General features: G+C 35.6%; 2 protein-coding genes across 2 annotated transcripts in view; one reads left to right on the top strand and one right to left on the bottom strand.

Moving 5' to 3' along the window:
- Plc21C (Phospholipase C at 21C) overlaps positions 1-1,588 on the bottom strand; it is a 48,523-nt gene extending 46,935 nt beyond the window's left edge. Inside the window, exons 1-2 of the mRNA XM_071598461.1 lie at positions 1,356-1,588; positions 829-906 (exon numbers count right to left, since the gene is read on the bottom strand). Coding sequence (XP_071454562.1) covers positions 829-906; positions 1,356-1,454 — 177 coding nt within the window. The 5' untranslated portion in view covers positions 1,455-1,588. The remainder of the gene's footprint in view (positions 1-828; positions 907-1,355) is intronic.
- A 7,960-nt stretch (positions 1,589-9,548) lies between these two features.
- LOC139700298 (uncharacterized) overlaps positions 9,549-12,657 on the top strand; it is a 42,837-nt gene continuing 39,728 nt past the window's right edge. The window contains exon 1 of the mRNA XM_071598938.1: positions 9,549-9,630. Coding sequence (XP_071455039.1) covers positions 9,564-9,630 — 67 coding nt within the window. The 5' untranslated portion in view covers positions 9,549-9,563. The remainder of the gene's footprint in view (positions 9,631-12,657) is intronic.

Here is a 12,657-nt window from a genome sequence, read left to right on the forward strand (position 1 = left end):
CAAACAACGTCACTGACAGATGTCCTATGCACCAACCTAACAAGCTCAGATAAATATTTACCTACCTCAAAATTTCTTTAAGTACAGACAGGACTAATGAAATGACATGCAGTACTATAGGCAAAATTAAATCTTAAAAGGTGTCCGCAAATAAGTAATCAATAACCATAGAAAGGCATTTAAAACAATGTTATAATTGATTAATCATTATGTTTTTACTGCAGCCATACGCAATGAAAATGGAATAATATAATCTTCCCCGGCCAACTTAAGTAGGGATAATTTAACACTTTTAACAAATTTTAAGTTAAACTATCAAAAATGGGGTAGGTGTAATTGCTGATATTATTTTGTACACTATTCTATATAACATTAACATAACTACGTTAAAGTAATGAACAAGTTCAAAACTTCTTTCTTCTTTCTTATGCAACCAAGGCTCACAACCCTTCAAAAATATGTAGCAAGAAATATATAGCGACACCGTTAAATTATCCCAGGTTATGTTAAACTCTACAGCAGTAGCTTGATAAGTCAATACTGTGAATGACAAAAGTTTTTTTATTATAATGATAGTGATCTCTTATGAGGTGAGAATTTCTGCAATGACAGTCTTCTATCAATGAATATTGTGCAACTGCCAAACCCTAACGTACTGTAGGACTTTCGGTAAAAGAAATATATTTCAACAAATATAAAGAAAAATAATTTTTACTTACCGAGCTAATGAGCATATGCCAGACAGAAATATTTTAACCAAACATTGAGGAAAAAATAACGAATTATACCAATATAACAATCTATTAGATTGAAAAAATTTCCAGTTACCTTATTTTGATCCACCCAATATAAATAGAATCCGTTTTTGTCCACTCTGAGGGTGGCTGGTATTCCCACACCCGAATCCTGCAACAAGTTGCTTTCGGTAAATTTCATTGGAATTTGTATTGTAAAAAATGACAAGGAACGTATCTTATTATTATTGGAACACATGATTACAACAGTGGGACTTCAAAAAATTATGGACAACAACGATCGATGACATTCTTTCGTAGTATCAATGCCCATCTTTGACATTTGACGTCTACATGTCACCTTTAAACCCTCTCTTTAAACGACTGGAACCACTAAATTGTAAAATTATAACTTATTTTAAACGCACGATACATAAACATGATAGAATAACTGGAATACCAGTCACAAATCACTATTTTACAGAATCCCAAACTTCGATCTAACATGTGCAAGCAGGTGGTTTTTAAGAGCTTTAAGCAAAATTAAGTAGAGGAAATTTTGGACGATATATACCAGAAAGTATTTCCATATGCTAGAGTAAACACTGAATTTTGACATACTTCATCCCATTTGATGAACTTCTCTCCATCCTGTAGTGCCTTAGGGACTTCTACGGGCTTCAGATGTGTAGTATGTGCAGATGATTTAGTGCCAGCCATGCCTAAGACAAATACGAATATGTCATACCGAAAAAAATAAATCTACTGGAATACGGAGACACAAGTGTTGATTTTTTTCCACTTTTCGTGTGTGACAACAAAAATAATTCTTATATTCATTTCTTCACATTCCCAGCTAACTCTTAGAACGTACACATGAAATCCCCTACCACACGAGAAACTCGGTATGTAACAATTGAAAGTCGTCCCTGATTGGTTGGCATTTGAGGAATTCAATGAAAATATATTCAGGTAATAAGGACTCTAAATTTAAATAAGTAGTCGCACGTCCTCTAATTATTTTGAAATTAGTTTACCAAAAGTTTCCATTTAATTTTACATCTCGTTCATGGCATGAAGGAGTCGGAACAAAATTTATAAAACATATAAAGTTCAGGTGTGGACGCCAATCAGAACATTTGTATTATATGGGTAAGCCGGTAAGCTTGATTCGATGGGAAATTCTGAGGCGGATGAATTTTTGGGTGGCCTTCCCCAAAAAAGTGGCGCTACCAATTGGTTTTACCCCAGATATAATTACGGGCGAAAGTGATTATGTGATTCACAAATATGAAGGTGACTTTGCTGTAAGTGGAATTAATTGGTTCATTTAATTTTTGCATAGGGTCTGAACATATTAAGGCTCATCTTTAATTCATTCCAATACTTAATTACAAATGAGTTAAAATGGTAATTCTACCGTACCCATATCGTACGCATACGTGGTTCTCAAGCCATTAAATTGGAGAAAAAACAATCTTTTGTTCGAACGTTTATATCGTGGTAACCTGCACCGTATGCATGGTGATTAAAAGGTATCAGTGATGTATTTATCATGAATTAGCCCTGAAATAAATGTGATTGCATTAGTTATTCCCCTGATTAACCGTTATTTTGCACAGTTCTTGAATTGTGAGTGGCAAGTCACCCAAAGTAGGGGATTTAATTCTCTATTGTTTGACAACTGCCTCGGTACATTCGTTACTACCGGCTGCCTTTCATTTTAAAAAAACTTTTAAAGTTATGCAGTTACGATGGCTAGAAGAGGTTACGTAGTTAAGAATCAATGTTTTTCGTGTAGAACCTAGGTTCTATCAGTGGTACCGGAGAATCAAAATTCCAATCCATTTAAATGTCTTGATGAATAAATTATTGGGAGGAACTCCTGAAGTTATGGTACGAGATTTACAGTAATGAAAGGAAATGCTCTTTCTACTGATTATTCATTATCCCCTTCCTGTTATTTTCTTTCCAATTCATGCTTAAAGTTCTATACAGCAATTGGTGCCAATATGGCTGCATACATGTATTTCTACAATCTATGACCCACTCATTTAATTTGTTATCCAATTGTTTTTTGTGTATTTATTTTGGCATTGCTTCATGAATGTTAATCCAATTCTCATCCAGATTTTATTTCCTCTAAATGTCTGTTATAATTTTGGCCCATGAAACCTCATATTTTATTGATATGTAGCATTCTTTCTCAGCCCTGATTACTGTGAGTTGCATTTTATAGGTCTGACCATTCTCTTCTGATTATAATCACTTGAGTAACTTGACCATTTATTAACGCAATTAAAGTTGATAATATTATGGTCTCCCTAAACCTCATAAATGTCACTTGACCTTTCTTCAACCACGTTATCCCTTCCCTATTTCTTGGTTTTGTATTTTCCTTAATAAATTTAATGTGGTTATATATTTAATCAGCTAACATATGCAATATGGACATTTCTTGAAGATTATTAAGTTCTTAACTCTTCAGTATTTTTACAAATAAAAACATCTTTTAGGACTAGTTATGTGTGAGTGGACACTAAAATATGGAAGCATGGCCAATTTTAGAGCAAATAAAGCTACTGTAGTAAAACTATACAATAATGGTGGGTCTGTTTTATGGGAAATTTTTTAGGTAGTTCTAGGAATGAATTCATTACTCCAATGTATTGGAGTGATTATAACATTTTAATTATTATCAAGTGAACTTTAATGATCAACATGTACCCCAAAGTTGAGTCTCTCTTTCCTCTTTTTTTCAATAATGGCCAACCCATTTTGTAAAAAAACTAAAATGTTATTTTTTATGACCAAAAGAATTTATATTATATAGTACAAGTACGTACTAACATAGAAAAATCTTTTCTTTTCCTCTTAATGAAACAAATGATGTTAATCCTTTTACATTATTATTTACTCTCTCCAGCGGCCAATTTTTTTCAACAGCAAGTAGAATACTCAGTATTCGCCAGCAGGCTATAAAAACAAGTCTTATAAATATTGAAAATCTTTTCTTAAATATAACTGACGTCTGTTGCCTCTCCTTAAAAACTACTGCAAAATCAACTGCAATGTAACTTTTTCAGAAGTAAATTGTTAACTTTATTTTGGAAGTCCAATTAGATATCATAATTTGTTCTCCTAAAATAATGTGTATTCAATCATGTAAAATTCGTATTTTATTTTAGAATATTCATTCTAAAACTTTTGATAAGGAATGTGACATTGGCAACCTATAATGAGACACTTTTGATATAATATTAAAATAATTTTATATACTAATACATATACGTACTGTAAGCCATTTTAAATTCATATTCCTCAATGATTGTTCCTTCTCATTGTTGATTGAGTTAAAATAACATTAAAAACCTTGTGTTATATTCAGAGGCGTATTCAAACCTTAATCTTGAAATCCCATGAGGTAATATCTAACTGATTCCTTTCCAATCTCAATACTTTAAATATTATTCAATGATATATAGTGGTGAACCTTTAAAAAATTTAATTTTAAGGTCCTTACACCATTGCAAAGTGATATATTTATTTTAAAATCTACAAATACAACAGTTAATATCATCATTCGTAAGTTATTACTCCTATCCTTTTAATAGAAATGATCATAATTTAATGGTGAAATGTTGGGGGGAAGTGCAACATTATCAGTTGCTCTTTTTTTTTACCAGCAAAGCTAATTTTGATCTGTAGTTTCCTAATTATACCCTTTCGAATCGATATGCACCATCCATTGGTATCAATAATCCTCCCTGTTCTTTTTACCAGTTTCTGATGCAATAAGGACTACCTCATTGCCAACATTGTTTCATATATTTACTATTTAAATACTAAAGGGGCTAGGTAAGTCATGTGTCAGTATATGTTACAAAATACATATAATGCCTTCAACCCATGCACTACTCATAAAAGTAGATTTTCTTACATGGACTGGAGAAGGGTACATATTTTTTATTATTTTCTGAGAATTATACCCAAGTAAATTAATTAAAAAATCAATTATTTTTCTCCTATCCTTTCCATTTTAATCCTATTGGCTGGAGTAGCAAACTCCAAATCATAACAACTATAATATGAGGCTTGTTGAAACAGTATTCAGCCGTGAATTTTTCCTGAACACAGTAGTGATGCTATTCCAAAGAAACCGCGGGAGATGCTGCAACAGTAACTTTTAACAGAGTCATCTGCTGATATGCATTTTGATGCAACAATTTCATAGTGTAAAAATCATTTGCCTTAACTGGGATTTGAACCCGGATCCCTTAATGTCCGGTCGAGTGCTCAAGCGTTAAGCTATCGAGGCATCCTCTTAAATTATGAAAGCTATTGTGGTGCCACTGCGCTCAGTGGAAGGGGACTGCTTAATGTGCATGTTTGAATTTTTTCATTGTCTTTGAGTGAGCCAATCACTGTCTACCGGCCACTGAGTGAGGTACTGTCATACTTGTTCTCAGCTTTTCGATTTATCTTAAGATGACTCAACTAGTTGATTTTGTTGGATTGTACCCTTAATCCCATGATTCATCTCCAGCACGGAACCAGCTGGATGCCATCAACACTGATCCTGAGTTTCTGAACATCATGACAACTGGACGACCCAACAAAATCAACTCTTTCACTCATTATGAGAAAAATTGATATGTTACAATGAACACGTATGACAGTGCCTCACTCAGCAGGCATTGACTGGCTCCTCAAAAGACAGAACAAATTCAAGCCTGCACATCAAGCTGCCTCCTTCCATTGCTCACTGTGCCGTCACCCTAGCATCACTGTAATGAGCTGGAAAATTCAAGTTTGGTTCCATTTTCAGCAGGCCTCATGTGGATCGGGTTAAGCTCTTTATTTTGCGTCAAATGCATGCAAAGCAAATTGATTAAGGAATAGCATGGTGTAGACTGTGATAAGAGGGGAGAATGTTTGACTAACAAGAAAGGGGCAGGAATAGGATATGGATGTTGGATGGAATGAAGGTAGGAAGGAAGTATATGGAGATGAAGAGGGGCTTGTTGTTGAGTAGGATGTTGTGTAGTGTTTTGTTTAGGTAGATACGATAATCATTTGTTAGTTGTATATATCAAAAACTCACCTTAACCAGTAGATTACCTATAATCATAATAATCCTGCTATACTCTATATTTATATTGTCCAATGACCTCATTACCATTTTGCCATCAAATGTAATCATCCCATTACTAAAGCTAGTCTCATTGTCTTCTTACTTCCTTCCTTCTCCTCACCCTCTTCTTCATCCTTTTGTTGATGATCCAAAGTATTATCTTGGCTGCATGTGAGTTCAAACTTATGGTCCTTAGAGTCTTCTCTCACTGCTGATTTTCCCATTTTTGAAATTAGAATAAATACTGATCCAACAAAGTTCTTTGGCTAACATATCAGTGTATGTGTAAACTCTTTGTTGTCAATTTTCCTAAACCCTTTACTTTTGAATAAGGTGACCGGGTGTGTTCATGTCTGTGTGCAGATGGATTGTTTGGTAAATGCAATGTGGTTTACAGACTCATGATCCCCTGAGTACATTTTCTTTCCTTGCATCCTGTGAGGTGGACAGCGTAACTCGATGTTCCTGTTGTGGAGCTTTAAATTGTAGAAATTTATTACAATTTATTTGACACTTGCATGAGACGAGATATTTATTTTCCCAGTGGTAATTTGACACCTAACAACATAAATCCATTGATTTTCTTCCATGTAATATTTATTTACTGAAAGTAGCAAATAGTTGGAAAGAGTAATAGTCCTATCTCATGATATTAGAATTCAAGCTTCAATGAATGAGGCAGGAGCCAGTTCTTGGGAGGTGGAGTTGACCCTTTCTTGAAATGGAAGAGATCAGGCAATGATAATATTAAGGGGCTACAGGCCCTGTGAGTGAGAGAAATATAAATGTACCAAAAGGTTTCTGTCGCTGTTGCCTATGTGCGCTTCTTGTAGCTTGGAGTTAATTTGATATTTGAGGGCATACAGATGCCCAATAGACTTTATTCTCCAAGGTGGATATGTATGAACACTTGCTGAATATGAATGAAAATATAAGCTCATAGCCCTGAAGTGTGCAAGGGAGGAGGAGAAAGTGGGCATGGAAGGGTAAAAAAGATAGGAATTTGGTGGAGTAGCAAAAATAATTAGAAGAATTACTGATCAGAGTAATTCTGATGCTGTAAAAGTTATTTTACTTGGCCACTTGGACATATGCTGCTTATTTGGATTGTCATTCTGACTGAGTGCCCTCTGTTGGCTTGTTCAATTAATTTCACATAAGATAATGCAAGTCTCAAATTTGTCCTCCGAAAAACTCCTTTTTTCAGGAAGGGTTTATCAAGTCTGCATACTGCGATTGCTATCTTCTTTTTGTTCCAAATAATGAACACAATGTAGAATGTACACTTGTAATATATTTTGAATTCATTGAATATATAGAAAAATCTAACAGAGCTAATTAGTGGTCCACATACACAGTAAAGTGAAATTATCCATATTATTTTTGTCTGTGTTGGCTAAAAATAGTTTCCAGAAAACATAAATTTGTAATATTTGTGCATTGGAATTTTGCCCATGTTCATTACAAGTTATTGTAAGAGCAACCATGGGATATCATGCGCTAGCAACGTAAAAATAACCAGTTTTAAAAGTTCCTACAAATGGGATTGAAAAAAGATGCTACCTATTTCAATCATAGCTGACCATTGATGGCATTTTAAAATACTAGACAGAATGGACATCATATAAATGATGAGTATTCTACATTAGATACACATTGTGCTTAATGATTTATTGGATTTCCTAAAATCAGGATGAGGATTTTGTAAATGATTTGAGTCGTATTTGATAAATCTTTCATGTTCACGTAGACCTGCAAATGTTATTTGTTGGCATACTGGTTGGTAACATAGTAGCTAGAAAGGATCATTCAAAAATATTTATGTATAGTAAATGTTTATATAAATATATATTTTCCACCCTTCTCCCTTTGCGTCCCCTTGCATTCTGGGCCAGCCAAGGAATGCGACCGTTAGGGAAAAGGAGAGGGTGACATCACCTCTCATGGGATAGCGTGCACATATATTGAAATAGGAGAACTGATGAAATATGGATATAAATATGTTGTTGAACTGTTAAAAGAAATTATCTCAACTCCATTGAAATGGGAGACAAGCAACTCTGTGGTTAGGGGATATGGCTAAAAATAAATTGAACTACCTCTAGAGATTGAAATTAAATTTAAAACGCTAAAACACATCAGGTGACCTGATGATGTTATACCATAACAAAACCTAGGTTGTAAATAAAAGTTTTTTATGCAGAAAAGCAAAGTGTTTTGAATTTAATTTCAATATGAAGAATTTCCACCAAGTGACGCCAGAAACTGTTTTATTTACCTCTAAAGAAATCATATGTATCATTAGGAGGGACAAAATCTTCCCATATTGGTCCTTTTTTCATATAATTTGAAATTAGTTAAACCATATAATCTTAGAAGTAAAGATTGATTCACTTAGAAGAAATCAGAGTTGTCTCCCAATTATGAACCCGGCGCCTTCTATCCAGCAGCAAAATGCAATATAAAATAGACAATGAGTCATGTAATAGATGGGCTATCATTGCAAAGAAATCATTTCTAATCTCTCCTCCACAAACTGAGCCCTGGACTGTGGTGGTTACAAAACAATGTGGCTCTTCTTATCTGATCATTAGTTGATAGTTTTCAAATGTCTTATATTCAATGCTGAACCTCATGAACTCTGTCACATGTAGGTACTCCTCCTTAAATTTTAAATTTCCACTATATTTTTTTAAATAGGTCGCAAGAGCTTATTAAAATGTTGACATGAAAGCATAAATACTGGAATGCATATATTGGAAAAAATATGAAATATGGAAGCATAAGATTTAAACATAAGTTTAGAATTTTTATTGGCTTGTAAAATTATATTAAATTAATTAGAACTTCAATTAAACGAAAGAGTTTCTTGAATTATTTTTATTTGGTACAAGCTAACTCAACCTGGGAGGTCAAATGTGGAAATCTTTGAAGGTCAGATCAGCTTCCATGTGCTGTGCGGTGCTTGTAGCATAGAACTTGAAATCTGGACTCATCAGGCAAATTCTGTTAATCTCACCATCCTATTTCATTCCGATATGGACGACCAGTACATTCATCACCTCTCTTCTACTTCCAACCCCATGCAAGCATTAAGTTAGGCATAGTTTATCCTCACTCGGACAAGAGTGAATGCATGTGAAGACGGGATCGTTGGATACGAAATATCATGCAACGTGGTCAGCTATCACGACTTCTCATTCGGGGAGCGGTTTCACCTCCAAACTCTCCCACCCACCGTTTAAAACAGTCAAGGACGTCCCCCCAATCCCCTCGGCCATTGTTTTTATTGGTTGGGGGGAGGGAGGATAAGACATGGGCGGCGGGCGACCCCTTGCAGGCTGGGCCGACCGAGGGATGCGACCGGCAGGGAGAAGGTGACATCACTCCTCGTGGGACAGTCCGTTCATCCATCCATCCCTTTCGAATGCGCTTTCGTCTCTCTCTCTCTCTCCTGACATCCTCCAATCCCATCCACGCATTCACCCCGAGATCTCCCAAACCCCTTCCTCCCCGCCCCCTCTGGCCACCCTCCTTTCCCCTCCATCCCCATCCCACTCCTTCCATCCCAGATGACCCGAGACGCGAGTCAGTCCTACGACCGGGGAAGGGTTTAGTGTGAAGGACCGAGGCAGTAGGACGAGGGCTTCTACGTTCCCTCTTTTGTTTCACCAATTGGACGAGACGTGATCGGCATGACTCGACCGAGGAAGAGGAGGTCATTCGCGATCCTCTACGTCCACTTAGCGTGGATATACCTAGGTGAGTGTGTCTGAAGCGAGGGATTAATCTTATTTATAAGGAGAAAAATTTGCTCTCTGAATTTTTCCCAAAATAAAACTCAGCGGCAGGAAGGCAAGGGTAAACGCGCTTATGTGAATACGGGGTCATAGCCGGGGAAACTCAGGGAAAGATTTTGATGAGAGCTGGCACCTCATCGTCGAGACAGAGTATGGTTTAGTGATGCTTCCGACGTGCCTTTCCCCAAATAAATGTGTTAATACTTGACTATTGGAGATTTACAAAGGGGTCGAAATTGTTTGGTGGCTAAAATAGTGCATACTGCCTTCCGCGAATTTGTCCTGGGTTTTAATCCCGACCGTGGATTATTATCTCTATCCAGGTTCTATGAGGAGAGCATCCCTATATTCTTACTCTGATCGATGGGAAGGTGCGCTTAGTAAAGCTTTAACTAAGAATATATTTATATCCGTGCTGGATTTGTTTAACTTCTTTAACCCATCCGTAACCTCCAAATTATCCGCACAATTCCGCTGGCGTAAATAACGTAAAAAGTTATTTCTCCTAATCTTGCTTCTCTATCTTTCAGCACTCTTCTTCTTATATATGCTACTTGAAAAATGGTACAATTCTTTAAAAACTTCTCCCACAACTCTAGTGTTCATTTCAAACTCAATTACATTTTCCCGTCAAGAATTAATTTCCCTTGCCAACCTACGGCACTATTATTTTCCCATATTTCCGAAAGTATAATGTTTTCAACTTTCATCAATCAGGCTGTGAATATTTGGTAATTGTTTCTACAATTACCAAATATTCACAGCCTGTAATTCACATGGCAAATGTATTCTTCATAGAAAGTCAGACTTCAGTTAAAACAAAAAAGGTAATCAACGTCACGCCTGCAAGCGTAACTTTCTGATGCTTCCCGTTTTCACCGAAAGAACATACATCCTAGAGTCCACATTACTTTTTATTTTACTAATCTAGGTGTGGATGGTTTTTTTCTTAAAAATGACTGTTGATAGAGTCAAAACCTGGGTCCGCAAGTAAAATTTTTTTTCGGGTTTCCTAAGTTGGTTTCTTTCGCATATATTTCAAATATGACTTTTTCAAAATTTCAGAGGTCTTCAAAATTTTAAATTACCAGTTAAAGAAAATATAAAATTGGGTTTTCTTTAGTTCGTCCGGGAATATAATGACGGAGTGATATTGGCCTCTTGAAATTGGCCCATGTCTAATGACTGAGAATCAACTAAGACTTCCTAAACATTCTGGAAAATTGGGTGATTATGAAATATGACAATTGGCGTTCATCTATTTTTCTCTTTCATATTTCATTGAGTTAAGTAAATCAGAAAAGAATATTAATTTAGAGTTGGCTATGTTTGTTTCATATTTCCACAATAAGTGGTAATAGGAAATAATCGATTTTGTAATTGGCTATTCAAGCAGAATTCCTGGGTTCGAATCTCGGGAATAACGAAATTTTCAGTTGGGTTTTTATTTTTAATTGGCGGCGATGTAGAGTGCACTTCATTAAAATATGCCATTCGTGGGACGATAAATCTATACATCTCTGGATACCTTGGGGATTTCTTATACGACGTTCTCGTAATTCCAATCAGGAAGACTAATGTCGACCACGGCTTTCATCCCCTTCCTCAGATCCTTCTTGACCCTATTAATGCCCCTGCCAATAATGATTAAAATCACCTAAGTAGTTAATGGTCTCTGATATTAATTTATATGCAGTAGTTGCTGCTCTTTGTAATTTATTTTACCCACAGCCTTGAAAATAGGCATATACGCCTACATATAGATTTGATACGTAGAGTTTCATGAAAAGCATCACATTTTAGCCTCTTCATAACATTAAAATATTCTGGAAAGTATCAATCAAAAGGCTCAGCTGTATCTCACATTGTGCATAGGATTTTATGGGACAGGTACATTGGTCGGTAATAGCCATAATACGCTTCATTTCCAACATAAATATAAGGGTGAAGTTAGTTTTGGTCCAATTCTGGAGAACAATGCCTTCTAGAATACACGTACTAAAAATTTATTGGAAAAATGTTGCGACGCCAGGAAGAAGCCTTGCCAGAATATCATCCGGCTAGTATTTTCTAATACGGAGTAGTAACTATCTTTTTACTTAAAATAGTAATGGCGTATATTTCTGCTAGATAATATGGGTACTCTTGATTCGCTTGTCAGTGGCAGAGATGCTTTGAAGGACATTGGTTAAAATATGTGTTTGTGCGTGCGCTCAACGTGTCCATATTGCCATTAAGTCAGTGAGGGTTAGTCAACAGTTACACACTTAATCAAACAGCCATTCATTGATGTTGGACTAAAGGGCACGTAAATTATTTTCGAGATATGATTTTCCGTTTAGAAATCTTTGGAGCGGATCGCATCGATATGTTTGTCATGTTTTCGTGAAATGATTCAATTACTTTTCGGGTGTTTTATTAATTGTCCGCACTATAATCTTGTAGGCTGGATTTAAAAATTTAATACCTATATAAAAATCCATCGTGATATTTTCACCTAAAGTTAAATGTGGCATTCTAAGTTTTATGAAGGTAAAAAATGAATTTTAAAGACTATTCCAAGGCTTGATTTAGATTTAAAGTTGGAAAGAAATAAACTCCATTTTTTCGCGTTGCGGCGGCTGTTTGAACTCTGTCGGGTTTTAATAAAATAAATGGATCCTCAATCGCAACGTTATTTCAGTTGAAGGAGCGAAGTCATATCTTTAAATCTGAATACAATCACAGGCTTTACTTCATTAGTCTTCACAATTTATTCATAATATCACACCCATTCCGAAATTATGCGTCTCAAGGTGAATTTATGTGACTGCGAGTACCATTATTGTCTCAATATAAGGATAGATAGGCACTCATTGTGAATAAATACGGCCATCAATAGCTCAGAATGGTCGGTTTGGCTTTCAGTATTCGAACAATGCCCAATTACCAAGTATGGCACATGGCTGATACTGCCAAACCGTTCTAAGATGGATTTGACAAATCTCAT

The sequence above is a fragment of the Hetaerina americana genome, unplaced genomic scaffold (assembly GCF_022747635.1).
Source record: "Hetaerina americana unplaced genomic scaffold, ioHetAmer1.1.p SCAF_10, whole genome shotgun sequence".
Taxonomy (NCBI): domain Eukaryota; kingdom Metazoa; phylum Arthropoda; class Insecta; order Odonata; family Calopterygidae; genus Hetaerina; species Hetaerina americana.